This window comes from Nematolebias whitei, chromosome 15, assembly GCF_014905685.2.
Source record: "Nematolebias whitei isolate Nwh7 chromosome 15, NemWhi1, whole genome shotgun sequence".
Lineage (NCBI taxonomy): Eukaryota > Metazoa > Chordata > Actinopteri > Cyprinodontiformes > Rivulidae > Nematolebias > Nematolebias whitei.
Genome location: NC_056512.1, coordinates 28,178,530 through 28,196,630, shown reverse-complemented (window position 1 = coordinate 28,196,630; position 18,101 = coordinate 28,178,530). Strand labels below are relative to the sequence as shown.

The 18,101-nt window shown below is 38.0% G+C and overlaps 1 protein-coding gene across 1 annotated transcript in view; it reads right to left on the bottom strand.

The window, feature by feature from the left end:
* The window catches only part of cacna1ia (calcium voltage-gated channel subunit alpha1 Ia), a 118,430-nt gene that overhangs the window by 62,748 nt on the left and 37,581 nt on the right, over positions 1-18,101 (bottom strand). Inside the window, exons 5-8 of the mRNA XM_037688522.1 lie at positions 17,232-17,580; positions 17,053-17,145; positions 10,224-10,548; positions 9,552-9,943 (exon numbers count right to left, since the gene is read on the bottom strand). Coding sequence (XP_037544450.1) covers positions 9,552-9,943; positions 10,224-10,548; positions 17,053-17,145; positions 17,232-17,580 — 1,159 coding nt within the window. The remainder of the gene's footprint in view (positions 1-9,551; positions 9,944-10,223; positions 10,549-17,052; positions 17,146-17,231; positions 17,581-18,101) is intronic.

Sequence of the window (18,101 nt, the reverse complement as noted above, 5' to 3'; positions counted from 1 at the left end):
GGAGAGAAACACATTCGTGGAACAATCTAAACCTCAAAGAAAGCTCAAATCCGGCAATATTTTTACTCCAATCTTAAAAGGCAGAAGTAGAAACAGACATTGTTAAAGCATATATGAGACGTTTAGGAAACATGCATTGCCCACAAGCTTTCATGCCACAGTTTAAAACATTTTTTTAAATAAAAAAAAATAGATACAGATGTTTTGTTTAAACCTTGAAAATGAGGTTTGAGTTACTGTATGCAATATTGTGAGCTCTCAAACAATCTATTAGAGCTCTACGTATGTGTTGCATATGACTTTCAGCTGCTACCACATCACTGTTAGCTCAATATCTGAGCTCAGGCTGAGTTGTAGCTATTTTGGCATTGGTTAGTGTAACCCACATGAAACATTGGGCTACTAAACCCATATCTGTAATTTAGGTTATAATACCAGGAAGGTCCAGCAGAAGGCACTCAGTTTTACTGTGTTGAATTTAACCAACGTGGTTTGGTAATTTTTCCCTGTATTTGGAGACATGCTCGTTACACGTGCACTGACCGACCACACTGTGGACCTTACAACCTGTTTATGAGTGACAGACGCGACCACTCATTGAGAATTATCTGTGGAAATCCCAGTGAGAGATCGAAGTGATCGCTTGTTGGGTAATAGCTTGTGGAAATTCCGATTGGTTTTATAGTGACTCTGGATTCTTTGATCATGATGGCGAGCCGAGCCCATGCAAACTGTGGACAGGGTGTGGTCAGCCGGGACAGAAGAAGACAGACAGAAGAACCTTCACAATCTGGAAAATCCATCTTGGGTTACAGATAAGATTCCAAACACAACACTACCTGGGTAGCAACGGTGCTAAAGAACTGAACTTATTTTTATTTAATTTTTTTCATAAAAGGGAAATAGCTCCGTTTAATTTTGCTTGTATTTTATTTTTTCTACATTTGTAAATAAAGTTGTTTTTATTGCTTGTGGGAAGCAATAAAATAATTAGTTCGGTATTCGGTTGGCGTGACATTGCTCTTGGAGGAACATAGTAGATGTTAGTGCCTTTTCGCTACTGGTCCACTTCAAGTGTGCTACGCTAAGATCAGCTAGGTAGGCCATCTTGAAGTGAACAGACTAAAAAGATAGCTATAGAAATTGCATTTCCTGCGAAAATGCAGTGTGAATGTTTATTGCAGTAGAACTTGCTGAAAAACAGCTGAAATTAGCTAAAAACATGCTGATATGTAGCTGAAATTGAATAACAAATCTAAGTTAGCAGAAGAAAGCAGCAGGAACACATATGTGCTCAATTTCTAGGTTTAAAAAAACAGAAATGAGTAAAAATTATAGTAATTTAGCTACAAAAAAAGGCGAAATAAGCCCAATATAACTGAAAAGTAGCTGAAAACGCAGAAAGAAGCTTAAACTACCAGAAGGAAGTGGAATGAGGTGAAATGAGCTAAAAAAAAAGTGAAATTAGCTGGAAATACTAAATTTAGTACAATAGCTAAAAAGTTGCTGAAATGGTAGAAAAAGCTGAAGCAAAATAAAGCTGAAAGGAGCCTAATAAGCTGAAAAGTAGCTAAAAATGCATAAAGTAGCTTGAAGTAGACGAAGGAAATGGAGAGAGCAAATTTTTTAGCTGAATTAGGCTGAAAAAGTTGAAATGAGTGTAAAAAATATTGAGTTAGCTAATAAAGCTAAAATGAGTATAAAACTGCTAAATAGTAGCTGAAATAGTAAAAAAAAAAGCTGAAATTTGCAGAAGGAGCAAAATAAGCTGAAATGAGCAGAAAGAAGTTAGAAGAAGCACACAAATGTTGTAGTTAGCAGAAAGAATCTAAAAGGATCACAAAACAGCTGAAAAAACAGCTGAAATTAGCTGAAAGTAGCTAAAAATATGTTTAAATTTGCACAAGTAAGCTGAAAGAAGCTGAAGCAGAACACGTAGTAAGAGGTTGTAAACAGATCTAAAGATATGAAAGATGTAAAATGAGCTCAATTCATTTACAATCAGAGAAAAAAAAGTTGCAGAAAAAGGCAAATATTTCAAAAAGCTAAAGTTGCACCAATACCAAAACTCAAAGCACCCTTCTCCTGAGAGTTTTTGTATAAGATTAATTGAAATAGCACAAAAATTGTAGAACGAGAAAGATGCCGTAAAATGTACGGAAGAAAAAACAGATCACAATAGTGTGGAATGCTTCATAAACGCTCACACTATTAGTTGTAAAGGCACATCCAATAATTACCTTTGGAGAGTTTCACAAAAATTCAAGCGGTGCTTCATGAGATATTTTGCTAACAGACAGACACAGCTGACTCCAACAGTAAGTGACCAATTTTCAAGTACAGCTGATGAGCGATGTGAGTTTGTGTTGGTGATGACTCAACTACTTCAACAAATTTCAGCTCAGTACCTATAAACTTCAATACATTTGCTCACACAACCGACAAAGGAGCACCCCCCCCCCCCACACACACACACACATATTTTTGGCCTTTTGGCAGCAGGTGATGAAGATGATTAGTTCACTCATCACTCACAAAGGTGCGTTTAAAGCCACAGACGAGCGGTGATATAAAATAAGGGCTTAAATGTAAACAAACACAACAAGTCAAACTTTATTCCATTCCACCTGCTCTAACCTTGATGTATGTCCGCCACTAATCCTGACGCTCAAACAGGACGGGAGATTCATTGCTATTGACTAAACTGTCACAAGCCTCGACATCACCGTTTAATTCAAACAAAATACCTCCATTACGCCCTCCTCGGTTGTTCTCCCTCTTCTTTGTTCCTTCTTGTCCCATTACCTTTCCCTACCCGTCTGTGGTTATCCCCTCACACTTTCACCATCTTCTCCCCGTGTTACCTTTCACCTGTCCCTGAACTTTCCATCCCCTGAAAATTTATTGTTCAATCGTTCCACAGACGTTTCCTCCTCCTGTTGTTTTTTAAACATGCGTCCTCAGTCTGCACGTTGCCTTCAAAATGACTGAATGACCTCCTGTAGCTCAGCATATAGGAAGCTTGTTTTTTCCTAACAATATATTATTAAAGCTGTGCAGGAGCAGCGCTGCATAAATGGGAAATAATAAAGTCTTTCAAGTTCATTCTCTGTAATTAGTGTAACATTGATGTGATTCACAAAATGATTTTAGTTTACATAAAATTACAGCTACACTCACATCTGGTGCAATTTATGCAGTCACTTAGACAATGCCAGTGTTTTTATGTAATATTGCAGCTTAAACATATTTATATTCTATGTGCTATGATAGGAAATTACAGACACCATGAAGACAGAGGAGTGCAGGATGGGTGAATATTGATCTTTTAACTAAAGATAAACAAGCATTTTTTAAATTTTTTTTTATCCATTTTTCAGTGTTGATGTGGATTTCCTTCCTGGTTTGATTACCACCTTCCCAATAAATAAATAAATAAATAAAACCATCCATTCACATACGTAACAAAAATGCTCAACAACACTCATGCCACACCACTAGGTGGCGATAACAATGTCGTGAACAATTAAAAATACAAATGAACTGTCCGTTCCTGGTTAAAGATTTTCACACAATACATGCTGCCGATTTTATCTTTGATATATTTTTTGATTTCTTCTAGTTCTATAACTTTATTAGCATGACTTTAACACTTAACGATGATACAATCATGATAAAATGAAACAAACGTTAACATACTTACAAAACTGGCTCCATTTTATCCGTTTTATTTATTTATTTTTAGTTCAGATTGTAACAGTGGGCATGCATGAAACAGGCTGCTAAAATCCCCTTAAATTACATTATGCACAATCTCATGCATTTCTAGATCTTGTGTAATTTGCGGGTGCTTGAAGTATGTGTTCAGGATGATTCTCAGCTACTACCACACCAAAATTTAGTTCAGCATCTATACAATCGAGTTAGTCATTTATGTACTAGCAAATGTTGATTAGCCATGGTGGCTATCTTGAATTGGGGTCACTTCAAAAGCTGATTATTTGTAGATTAGTGAATTACTTTCTGAAAGTTTGTCTGTAAAAACAACTAAGCCATACTCTTTTCGTGCTTGCTAAGGTTGATTTGCTTGGGGAACTGTCATAAATGGGTTTGACTCCAAAAGTTGATTACATATCCCCTTTAGGCAATAGCTAAATGATTTTAGATTTCCTAAAAGGGTAAAAGTAAAAAAAATAAAACTTTTTTATCACTAGTATGTTGCTGTACAATATATTACACATAGGTGGAAGTAATGAATTACAAAACCTCACATTACTATAATTAAGTAGATTTTTTTGGGTACTTGTACTTTTATGAGTTTTTCTTTCAAGTGTGCAATTTTACTCATACTCAAGTACAATTTAGACCATGTAATCTACTTTGCTACTTTTAAAATCAGACATTGCTACTGAGTACGGCCACATTTTGAACTAATATTCAAACCGTTCATCTGCATCTTTGTAGCCAGTAAGACTCTCAGATCATGAACGCGCCAGTTATCTACAATGTAAGCTAAGGACAATTCCGTAGAGTAGAGAGTCATTTATGGACCGAAGATTTGGAGAAAAAGCCAAAATGGAGACAGAGGACAAACTGTCAACAGAGAAAATGAAGAGGTAAAGGCTGAGGACGAGTGCCCGTGAGGAACTTTTCATGTAGAGGGTGAAAAGGAGACAGCGTCCAAATGCAAACTGTGTTTGATCTCTACGGTGATAGCAGCTCACAAGACTTCAGCAACTAATCTCAAAAAACATATTGTGTATAAGAGGTTTTACAACTATCTGTATGATATTGTTTTTTCATTGTTTGTATGTGTGGGTTATTAGTTTGGCTAAGTATGAAAAGATCTTAAATGTTGTCACTGCCATCGCTTTGCCTGGTACTAAAATAAGACGGAGCGTCTGAGAAATGTACTTTGAATGTAACTATTATATACAGTAAATAGATCTGAATGCCTTCTATTGACAAAACAATAAAACATTAATTGGTTAAAAAGTAATTAATACTCCGAGTAGTTTTTGAGAAGAGTACTTTGTACTTTTACTTAAGTATGTTTTATAACACCAGTACTTTTACCTGTAATTGAGTACAATTTAAGCAGTGCAACAGTACTTGTACTCGAGTACCAATTTTACGTACTCCACCTCTGACTACATTATGTCTGATAGTGTACCCAGGCAAACCAACATACATTTTTAATTTGTTCAAACAAACATTTGTTTGAAACAGAGCAGACCAATATCACATGCCTTCATTAATCCTATATTTCATTCTGCAGAAACTGTGGAGGAAATGAAGTCCAAAAGGAACAATTTTATTTTTCTTTAACCTGTATTTAAACAGGCAAATACCAAAGAGATAGGGCAATTAATGCATGCCAAATTTGTACTCGCAAGTGGCGATGTAATGCTTCCTTATACTGCACATGCCTACTTTTTCATGCACGCACTCATTTAAACAGCAAAACACAAGGAATCAATGTAAAAACTGTTGTGTAACCGCCGTCTGTCTTGCACCTCCGTTCCTGCTCACATCCCCCCCAACTTCCATCCCCAACAGCCTCTCGTTTATTTTTAGAGATTTCGGAGATGAGAGAAAGAGAAAGCAACTACTCTGCACACTGTCAGAGAATGAGGGGGTGGATGACAGAGGGAGAGGTAAGGAGGCAGCGGGGTTGGGGGGGTAAAACTGAGAGAGGTAAAAAAGAGTCAAAGATGAGACACTTGGGGTAAGGCAGGAAGGATGGAAGGAAGAAAGACAACGAGGACCAGAAGGATGAGAGCACGGATTGCGAAAGAAAGGTGTATAAAAAGGTTTAATGGGGGAAATAAAGGAAGTGAGGCACAACTAAAATTAGAAAGGAAGGGAACAGTTAAAAAGAAAAGAATGGCATATTCTGAGGGAGGGAAATGAAGGGGAAATGAGCTGTCTTATGTAACAGCTTGTGAGTCTTTGTCTGCATGTGTTCCTGTTGGTGCATTAGCACAAGTCTAAAAAAATGGTTTTGTTTGGGCTCATGCAGGCTGGACAAAAAACAAAAACAAAAATCTTGAATGCGAGTTCCTGGCAGGCATCTCCCACTCGCGTTCGCAGACACCTGCTTTGTCTGCTTGTGAGGAGTCCGGCCGGCGTTAAAAAGCCAGCTCCATTTCATCTGCTGTTAGGCTAAATGTTTATACCTCTGTCAGGAAACCGTGTGGCACGGATGCTCCACTCCCACGCTCATCTGTGTGAATTTCATCTGCCATTATAATATTTCTTTCATGTTGATTTGTTGGAGTGAAGAGTGGGTGGGCTGGGTGGGGGAGAAGCGATCACGCCAACACACACTGTTGACACTGTATGCCAATCTAATTGACTGCAATATTCCAAAACAATCAGTATCTCTGCTGGTTCACAGCTTTCAGAGTAAGTGCACAAATAAATAACAGTGTTGTCTCAAATACAAAGGCAGACTCCAGCGAAAGCAAACATAAGGGGTCAAAACTGAATATGGCGTGTGCATATGACAACACTATTTGCATCAGCAAAACACCATTGCACATACAGTCACCATAAAACAGTAGAATACTTGTATTCAAAGCCTGCAACGCACAATGTATCAACAATACATTGCTATTGCAAAATCAGCATGAGCAATATTCAATTCAGTTCAGTTTATTTATATAGCGCCAAGTCACAGCAGAAGTCATCTCAGGGCACTATATAGAAACATTCATATACCGGTACATAAAAAGTAAATTAATATTTATCTGAGGAGCAGACTGCTTTGAATTTAACTTCATCGCAGCCCCTCATCTTGAGCGAGCATGAAGGCGACAGTGGAAAAGAAAAACTCCTTCATGAGGAAGAAACCTCCAGCAGAACCAGGCTCAGGACAAGCAGCCATCTGCTTCACCTGGCTGGGTTTGGTAGGAACAGATACACAATGGCAGGTCGAGAATCACATGTTAAGATTGAAATAGTATCACATGAAAACTATTCAATTGTAACAATTAATTTTAAGAAATGTGGTCAGTTTGTCTTCCTGTAATCTAAACCTATGGCAGCATAGCCTGATAACTGAAAGATCTTCCTCCTATTCTGCTTTTTGAAACTCTAGGAACCGTAAGTAAGCCTGAAGTCTGAGAGTGAAGTGCTCTGTTAGGAAAATATGGAAAAATAATCTGTAATCTGTAATATAAGACAGAGCTAGGTTGTTGAGACTTTGTAGGTTAGAAGTAAGATTTTGAATTAAATTCTGAATTTGACAGGGAGCCAATGGAGAGAAGCTAAAACTGGAGAGATATGATCTCTTCTACTAACTCCCATTAAGACTCATTATATATCAATGTTTTAAAGGACCAAGTTAATGACCTTTCTCCTGTCTTGATGACCACACTCAGTTTAGAAGATATTGATGAAGATGCTAAAACACCTTTAGTGTTTTACTTTCAGCTGCCCCCAGGGGTTACCACCAAGAGTGAACTTGTATGAAAAATCTGACAAGTGTTTTACACCCGTTGCCCTCCCTGAAGCAACATGAACTCAAACCCACAACTTCAGGACCACAAGACTGTGGCACTGACAGACATCTACCACAGCTTGAAGAGCGTTGTGTGTAATGATAACAAAACAGATGGAGAAAGAGAAATAAATGTGGATTTATGACAAAGTATTAATCTTATAACACAATATTTCCCCCACTTGGTGACATTGTCACCAACAATCACACCATTGGTACATTCATAATCTTAAGCTTTTTTTGCAGCTCTGGTATAGTTAAGGCCTTTTGAGGCCTTGTTTACAATTCATTCAGTTTGAGACAAAATGCAGAAGTAGTGTAAGGATAATGTTTTATAACCGTCTGTGGTGGCAAAACCGAGAAGGGGTTCTCTGCAGGCCAAAAGTGGGCGTTTCTGGAGAATAGGCGTTTGTAGGGGGCTAACACTGATTGGCTAACTGTATTTGCTGCTCTTTAGGTAAGTTACATCGGCTCTTTTTTAAAACTGAAGGTTTCTAAGAAACAGCGTTATATCTACTGTCAAACACAAGAAGATTCTCTTGTGTTCTTGGTTGTAGGCTGCACCTGACACAAGTTGCCTTGAGTGTGGTCTGGGTACAATGAAATATGAAGCATCTGAAGCGAAACCTGCTCCTATTTGTCAAACAGTCTGGTCTCTATTAAAGATCATGAGTCCTATGATGAGATAATGACCCAAAACAAACGCTAAAAAGAAAATTTGTTCTTTAGAAGTGTTCTTCTATGAGATCTGATCTATGAAAGTAGCTGAAACATGGAGTAGGGTTGACCCTTAAAATGTGAGACAGCTGAGGAAGTTAACCAGTAAACAGAAATACCTGCTCCAGTTGCAGAAATCTTTTAGCAACTGATAATCACTCATCTGCAGTGACTGCAGGTTGAACAAGACAATGTGAAGTTAAAGGCAACATCCTTTGTCCCAAGGCCAGTTTAAGTATCACTAATATTTTGGCTACTTTATTTTTCTTTATTTATGAATTGATTGCAGCTATTTTCACATTTTTCAACAACCAAAATGGATTTTGTTTTTTAATGTAATGGCTAGGTATTCAAAAACAAACATTTAGCCCTCTCCACTACCCAGTTATGTTGCTCTTATTTTGAAATGTAACCAGAAGTTCTGTGTTAAGAGAGGTGGAAAGAGAAGTTATGGAGACGCCACTAATGTTGAACATGAGATGCCGCTAATGTTGAACCGGTTAACACCATAGACATAATATGCCTGTGGTTAACACAATCTGCCAATAACGCCTTGTTTTTAGACATAATATGTCTGTGGTTAACACAAACGGCTTTTTTTTCCATTCAGCATTTATTTTTTTGTCCAATCAGATGTGACCCTCCAGATACGCACATTTTTCTATCGTCCAATCAGATGTAGCCCGACAGACACGCCCACTTTTCTATCGTCCAATCAGATAAGGCCCCCCAGATACGCCTTCCGAATTTGTCTGCAAAGATACCTACTTGGCAAAACCTTGAAATGATGGTCTTATCATTAACTTTTCAGTCTGTTATGTTACTGTGAAAACATTTAGCCTAGACTTTAATTTGTTACGGAAGTCATTTTGTTGCAGATTTGCTCTTGTATTTGGCATCATTGTCCCAATCCTTGAGCCACATTATTTTAGGCCAAGCTTAAGCTATAAAACAGACAACTTATAATAATAATAATAATAATGTGTATGTATTGTCATCATTATACATTGTACACCATACAATGGTAAAATTGGTTCTCTGCTTTTAACACATCCACCACCAGGCGGAGCGGTGGGCGACCTTTGGAGGCGCCCGGGGTGCAGCTGGGGATGGGGTGTCCTGCTCAGAGACACTAGACATCTAATCCCTAACTCTTCCCCGGGTGCTTACATAGCTGCCCACTGCTCCACCTGGGTGTATCCCAGGTGCAATGTGTTAAATGCAAAGAACCAATTTTGTCATTGTATGGGAACATACAATGATGACAACATAAAGCACATATACTGTACTTATAGTTTGAATATACTTGCATCTACAGTAAGTATCTTACCTGGTTATGGTGTTCGATTCCCATGCTGATGGTGTTAATGAGAATAGCGATCATGATGCCTCTGCTGAAGTACTTGCTCTCCACAATCCCCCACAGTCTCCTCCTCATATCTGTCCAAAGAGCCTTACACATTCCAAAGCATGTCCTCCTCCTCTTCTTCCTTTTCCCATCTTCCTTCTCCTCTAAGTGGTCCTCCGCTTTGTCTGTTTCTTTCACAGCATACCCTTCACTTTCTTCACCATTAGCCAAATCTCCCACAGTCCTTGCACCTTCTTTCAAAGATAACGCACAGATAGGGCAGTCCTGGGGGTTGTCCGGGACAGACAGGCTGATGGAGTTGGCTTGTGTCTGTGAGCTGTGGTCCTGTTTGTTATGGTGGGGACATTTGGTTGCTGCAGGGGCAACAGCAACAGAAGCATACATATTGTTTAGTTTTCAAATCAAGTGCTTGTTTTCTTTAAACTATGTGGGGAAAATATAAGGACACCGTGTTACATCCTGAAATCCTTGAAGTACAAAGTAGTAGGGGTCAAATCAACTTTAGCTTAATTTTACACCTGGCATTGTTTGAACATCACCATCCAAAAATGACTATTTATTCTGCTTAGACATTTCCACAGTTTTGTGAACTAGCACTGCTACGCATTATATGAAGAATTGATTTCTACTCACATCTTGGCTGCCTGAAATGATGCTGCTCTCCGTTCACGTTCCCCGCACCTCGTCTGTTGCCCCTGCCTCCACTAGCTGGTGGGGGCTTGCCCCTCAGAGTGTAGTAGAAAGCTGCTGACCTCCTCTTGGCCTTGCGAAGGACATGGCAGACGAGCTGGAAGATCTCTTCGTAACAATCTCCTGGCTCAGTCATGCTGGCCAAGGTGGAGGAGGACAGGCACTGCGCCCTCTGCTCCTGCATCAGCTGGTGTTCCCGCTGTTTGGTCTCAGAGAACTGGGTGGCAATAACCACCAGGCACAGGTTGATCATGAAGAATGAACCGATCTGCAAGAAAAAGAAACAAACTGCATCATGTCTGTTTCAATATTTAGCTTGTGGTAAAGCAGATGTTGCTCATTTAGGAAACATGAAATATGCATTTTTTTTTTTTTTTTCAAATGGCAGATACACACTTGTTTGTACAACAAGCTCACACACTTGCTGGTTCAATTAATAGTTGTCAATCCCCAAGGAGAAGTATAACATACATGCAAAATGTTTCTAAATTATGTCCTCCCACCAATCCATAGCTGCTTGGAGCAGAAAGACAGAGGCATGCCCCAAACACGTCAGCAGCACCTGACTTTATTTTTTTATTTGAATACTTTGACTTTAAACATAAACAGTAATTATAAAATAGAATAGAAAATAAAACAAGATAAACAATATCAATATCAATAATAATGTTCAATATGTATTGGAACATTGATAAGGACAGACTATTTACAATACAGTAGTATAGGCAGGGTGTGTTTTTTATCAGAGGTCAGCATTATTGCATTTTTTGGGAGCAGTGATGGTTGTAGAGTCTAACAGCTGCTGGGAGGAAGGATCTGCAGTAACGCTTCTTTGTGCATTTAGGATGCAGTAATCTGTCACTGAAGGAGCTCTCCAACTCTGCAACAGCTTCATGCATGGGGTGGATTATTTATAAAAACTATTAGTGTTTTTGGTTCCCTAATTATTTCAATAAACTGGTAAAAGTCTCGAAGTGGCTGATTTGCTGAAAGAATTGCAGACAACACAAACTAACGTGTGCTATGATCGTGTGATTGAGAATAAACCAGACTATGAATTACAAATTAATACATTCCCTTATTTAGAAGCCATTTTTGATAAAATATTGCTGGTAAAATATTTTTATAAATTAACTTTGATTAGATTTGTGTATCCGACAGATTGTGAACAAATTTCTCTTCATACTAAAATGGAATCTAATAAAATTTTAACCTTTACAACATATACAAAAGAATAATTCAGATCTTCTGAAATGTGGTGAAGAGATTGTGAACAATTAATATCCTATCTGCTGTAGATAGCTTTTTAAACCACCTCAGTTTGGTGAACTAGAGCTTGATTCTGACAGTCGTGAGCTAATGGCTGGTTTAAGAGGAGCCACAACAAAGTGGATCTTAATCCTCCTGCTGCTCTAGGTTCAAAATGATCAATAAGGCCTCAGAATTAAGACTGAAACTGTATGAGTCATTTTGACCCAAGGGCAGCAGTGGGGTTTAAACAACTCAGTCTAAATAAAACATTCCATAGCACTTCAATAAAACATTTTTAAAGCCTTTACAACACATTCAGTTTTATATGGCACAGTTATTGGGAAACAATATAATATTTTTCTGGATGTATCTGAAGTGCCACAGCTAGGTGCTGCAATTTGTGCTTGCAAACACTCATAAATTTCAGAAAACATACTGTGCATTGGATAATTGAATAGTGGTCTAAAGTTCATAAAATAGTGTTTGCATAACTGTGACTTTTTTGGGATCGGAGCTGTTTTAAGATGGCAGTCGTCCACGCTGGTCTCAGCCCTGCTTGAAGCTGCTGTTGGTTTGACAATTCCATCAGACTAAAACCCCATATATCCAAACTGAGGCCATTCAAAGAGCTATCTACAACAGGTAACATGTTAATTGTTCATTACCTCTCCACAGAATCTCACACTGGGAGGTACGAACTATCTTTTTAATTGACATTTCTTTGGCTGTCAGTATCAATGTGATATTTGGCATTGTCTTTTGTACAGAGGACTTTTATTGGACTAATCTGAGCAAGTTACAGAACAATGACTAGATCAATACTGACTAATGCAGAACAACTCAAAATGCCAACAGCTGGATGAAGAGCAATGTTTAGCACAGGCTTGCCCACTACAATCTGAGAGAGTTTCTTTCAGCTTTGGGAACTTGTATAGTACAAAGAGGATCCCACACATTTATGTCTGAAACATTTGGAACAGAAATCCTCAATTAAAGATGCACAGATACAAAATTCCAAACCTAATGGCCTTCTACATTTCGACTTTCATCCACGGTGATCAAAGATAAAGGGCAAGGTGAAGGGAAACTCAGAGACATTTATAGGGAGAGAGGAAAAAAAGCGAGAAAATGGAGAAGGGAGGTTGAGGGAGGGAGGAGAAATACCCATCTGTGGCGTTTGGGTCAAAGCAGGTCTGCAGGTGTGTGAGACTTTGATTTCCCTCCAGGCTTGCATCTGTGTGAATGTCTATTCTGTGATTCTGATCAGCGGACAGCTTTACGCATAATCAGGGGGGTCAGTCAAATATCACATCGTCGGATGATCAGCGCATTATGCATGCAGGTAAATACACAAACACACATCAGCACACACACATAAATGCACACATTGTACACAATTAAAATCCCAGCTTTCAGCAGATTGCACATATGGGCTTCATTGCTACGTCTGTCACAGATACTGGTGTCTAATTTTCTTTCAGAAACCGACACAGACGCATGGACCTTCCTAATAATTGTCCTCTTAGTGACACTTAGTTTCCACACACTCACTTTTATTAAGTCAGTCTTTATTGTTCCACCAGTGAAACCACTCACTGTACAAAGTAAGTTGCACTCTTGCCAGCATATCAAGTATCAAACAGAGAGGCTCTATGCTTGATATGGTAGAGGTCAAACTTCTTACTGTCTTAGAATTTTGTATCTTACAATGTACAGGCTCAATTATTTGGCTTTAAAGGATCGTCTGTGCTGTAACTTAGATCGGAAAGTTTAAAAGCCTCTTTTGCACCAGTTGAGGCAATTTCCTGAGAACTGAAAGGGATTCCAAGGTCATGGTTTGGTATCTTATTATTCTTTTTTGTAGCTGGGAGCATTGTGGAATGGTTGACTCCACTTATCTCCTCTTTTTCATACAAATTACTCAAACCAAAATGTTTTAAAAGAGACTTCAGTTTTCAGTTCATAACAGAAACTGCAGCGAACCAAGCTGAGCCAACTGTTAAAAAAAAAAACGGTTACTTGGTGTTTTTATCTTTTTACACTGCTAAAAGCTTAAACCAGTAAATCAGATCTTATGATGTGAGATCTTATGGAAAGATTTTGAAGATTGGAATTGTTGTACAATGGCAAAAACTATGAAACTGGTTGGAATTTTTATTAATTTTTTTCATTTACCCTTTATTTATACAGGTAGTCTCATTGAGCCACGAGAACTCATTTTCAAGAGAGACCTGTTTGGGAAGCAGATGGGGGTTAAGGGCCTTGCTCATGGGCCCAGAGTGGGGTGAATGAGGGTGGGGGCAAGTGTGGGTGCTTCACCTACCCTACCCACATTTTTGATGTTGTCGGTACCGGGGCTTGAACCGGCGATCTTCGGATCACAGGACCACCTTCTCTAGCCTCTGCGCCACCACTCCCTCAAAATGATAGAAAAGCTAATATTGGCTAGCTGTCATTTCCAAATTGCATTTTTGCCCTATCAAAACACATCCAAATTCTTATAGATGTTCATGTGAATGCTAATGTATAACCCTATACTGCTGTCATTTTTGCATTACATGGTTAATCCAGCAGAACTATATGAACCGAACTGCTAAAGCTAGCTGCTTCTGCCATTTTTTGCTCTTGCAGAAAAAAAAAGCTATAAAAATACATCTAAACAGTAGTACACAACTGATGTTGCATAGGTTTAGAAAACAGCATTCAGAGGAAATACTATTTATTCATTTATTTTTTGGAATTGTTTTTAGACAAGCAGCAAAATATTTTGATTTTAACAGGCAAGTTGTTAACTCACCTGTCTGATCAGATTTTTATTTTTTAATTATACAATTAAAGGATGTTCAAAGAGCTATATACAACATATAAGATATTAACAATAATAACCCTTTAACATAATCTTATTTGAAAAGATCCTAACTCGCTTATTAAAATTTAGCATGTGCTGGTAATCAGTTTCAGGCTATAGTATGGTTTTAAAAAGTCACGGTTTAAAAACCATTTAGACATTTCCACTGCACCACCAAGGGTTTTCTTGATGCAATTTGCCGCAGACAGTAAATTCAGGTATCTCCGAAGATGTGTAGTGCGGAATAACCCTCCTTTTCCCCACCGGCTGCTGTAAGCTGTCAGTGAGCTCCATTAGATGGCTTAGGGTTAAAACTTTCCCCTCATATTGAAAAAAAATCATTGCTGGCTGTTTGGAAGTTTTCTGGGCACAAAAAAAAAATAAAAAGAAGTTATGACTTGGCTTCTATAGGAAGCAAATCGAAAAATATTTCACAGCTACAAGATGAAGACACCGCCTATTTTTTAGGTTAATGCTTGCTTTTACACACACGTGTAGATAATCCTATCTTTGCTGGAACAGATAGAATTGAATATGTAAGACAACAAGACAAAAGTGAAAAAGATTAAGAACTGCCAAGGTGACTCGATTCTACAGCACCTCAAAAAAGTAAGTGGAAATTCCTGAGCCCCTCCATGGCATTCGCTCCTGACAATAAATTGTCAAGAATCCTGGAGTCTAGCAGCTTAAAAGAGCCAGCACATTTCTGTCAAACAGATGCAACTGCAAGCCCGGGGTATAAATCATTTCCAGCCCTGTAGAAGCATTGTGTTCCTTCCAGAAGAGTTGCAGAGCCATTGAGCTCTGTGGCTTTCTGCTTGAAAGCTTTTGTTATGTTTTGATCTTGTATCCAAATTACTGCTGTTCTGTTACAATGCAAAATCTGACTTTGGATCAGTCCAAGAAAGACATCTTCAGATGGGCGTGTAATTGCAGTAATGGGGCTGTCCAATCCTCATGAGACTGCGATTACCAGGGTAGGACAATGCCAGCAAGACTGATGAAGCTATAATTTGAAACCATCTTATCTGTTTTTTACCCAGAGGTATTTGAGCTGGTGATTCCAAGCTCAGGTCAAATCTCCCAAAAGCTGATTTCTATTTGTAGATTTTACCTTGAGGAACAAGAATTACTTCAGCAAAAGGGGAGTGGTGTGAAAATGAAAACTTCTGCTATAATAAAAAATAAAAAAAATACCTGGATTGACACCAGAGGATAGTCAATGCCACATTATAGTGCACTCCAATTATCAGTCGAAAACATTTTGAACATTCCAGGTACAGAAGGGCAAAATATGCACTGAAAGTATTCTAAACAGTTTTGACAGTAATAACTCAGTTACTGGAAGCAAATGCACATTTATTTATATGTGTAGGCCATGTTGTAAAGATCTAGCAGAGAGTTGTATGAATGGGTAAATGAGGGCACAGATTGTAAAGTGCTTTGAGTGTCTTGATAAGATAGAAAGATGCTATACAAGTACAGTCCATTTACCATTTACTGTATATTTAACATGAGTGGACTGCATGAAATAATTAACCCAAAATATAGATGGTGTTGAGAGGAAATTATCTAAGACCAAACAGTGTTTTACTTGTTTTTTCAAGTTGAAAGATTTATGTATTTTTATTCCTTTCCCCACACGTATATTGTTGTTAATCATGCCCTTACAATCCTCATCTTTCCTTTTCTCATTTAATTTTACAGCGATACATCTATTTGTTTTAGTGTTCATTCGTTGGTAGAAAGGTGTGACATATTGGTCTTATATTTTTTGCTGCAAAGAGGTACCGAAATCTGTTCACGGTCAGCCACAAGCACATGAAGACAGATGAAATACAAGTAGCAAGGAAAGCTTAATGTGTGCCATATTCAGTGTTTTCAGCAATTTGATAGCATTTAAAAAAAATTAAATGACTTCTAGCTACCACACCAAAATCTGAGGTCAGTATCTGTGAAAATGACTGGATTTTGTCACCATCTTGAACTGGATGACTCCAAAAACAATTTAATTGTATATATACTTTTAATGGTTACTTTTGAGAGTTTCAATGACACCAATACAGTAGTTCATGAGATATTTTGCTAATAGACAAATAAAGATGATGTCAACAATTAAAGACAACATTTTAAGCAAACTGTTGTGCATTGTGTAGCATGTTGGGGATACACAAACTTTGAACTAAAAGTGACATATTTGTGTTTGATAAGGATGGCCTTGGTGGCCATCTTGAATAGGAATGAATCCAAAATGAATTTATTTATAGATATATATTCAATGATGTCTTTCTGAAAGTTTAAAAAATCCATTATGTGGTTTACAAGATACTTTATCAGACCTACAAACACATGCACACACCCAATAGAGGTTACATAATTAATTGTGACGTTTGTCCCATTTTTTATGTCACTCAACATCACCCACAAATTTAATGTAACGTTCACATCGGTTCCTTTTCGCTTTTGATACTGATTATAAACAATCTTATTAACATTTCAGTCACTTAACGTAACATTATTTTTAATCAACCAAACAGACAGAACAAAAACCTGCGACGGCCACATATATTGACTTTTTTTCCAGAGTTTCTCTTAGTTGCTATATGTTTAATGTGAAATCACAATGAATGGATCAGCATGAAATCAGAGTAAAGTTTAAAAAGTTTTACTCACGATGATGAGTAAGATGAAGTAGATGAAGTTGTAGAAGGAGTGGGCATCCATCACGTAATACATAATCTCAACCCAGCCCTCTAAGGTAATCACCTAAGAGAAAAAAGACCATTGCTTTTTTTATGTATATCTTTTTGTCACAGTTTATTTTAACATATATTCACTTGCTTGTATCCAACCTGAAAAATGACGATCCAGGCGTAAACAATGTTGTCAAAGTTGATGGCCCCTTTGTGAGGGTTATTGTTTCCAGTGTGGCACCGAGTATAATACTGGTTCCAGTTGATGCACAGACCCAGAGCCTCACCAGCACCACTGCCGTTGGCCAGAGGCTCGGGACTCAGACCCAGAGCTTGTCTGTGCAGAGCATCTTCTTTATCCAGACAACATATTCGTCCTCCTTCACGTCTTGCTGGCACATCAGTACAAGACATGATGCCATTATCTGAGCCGAGGGAGCAGATGAAAGGACGCTCATCATCTTCCTCTGGTCTGTAATACGGAGCCGGCAGGGTCATTCCCGAAGGGCTGGGAAAAGATATGGCCATAATTTAGACAGTTTTAGAGAAAAATACATATATTTAAAATGATAAATGGTGACATCTGAGGGTTTAATGAAGTTTAAAAGCAAAGAGCAAGTAGGAAGAATGGATGGGAGAAAGGCTGACGGTGCTTTCATCTGAGCAACCCCCCTAAAGTATTATAAATAATAAAGAAAGTGAAAATGATCCTGAAAAGTACAGGAACTGGATGTCTCACTTCCATCTCACTTCACACAGACATGCCAGAATATCATTTTATTTATTTATTCGTAAGAAATACATTTTTAGGGCAGTTCATGACATAATGGCTAGATGTTATTTGGGGATTTAACTTTTTCTTTATTGCTTATGTGGACATAATAAAAAATACGGAAGTTTATTATTATTATTGTTATTATTTCATTTTTCAAAGCTATTAATTCATTAGGGTAGGGATGGGGGAGCATGTCCAGGCATGAAAAAACAAATCAAACAACCAAAAAAAATAAATAAATTCACATTGATCCC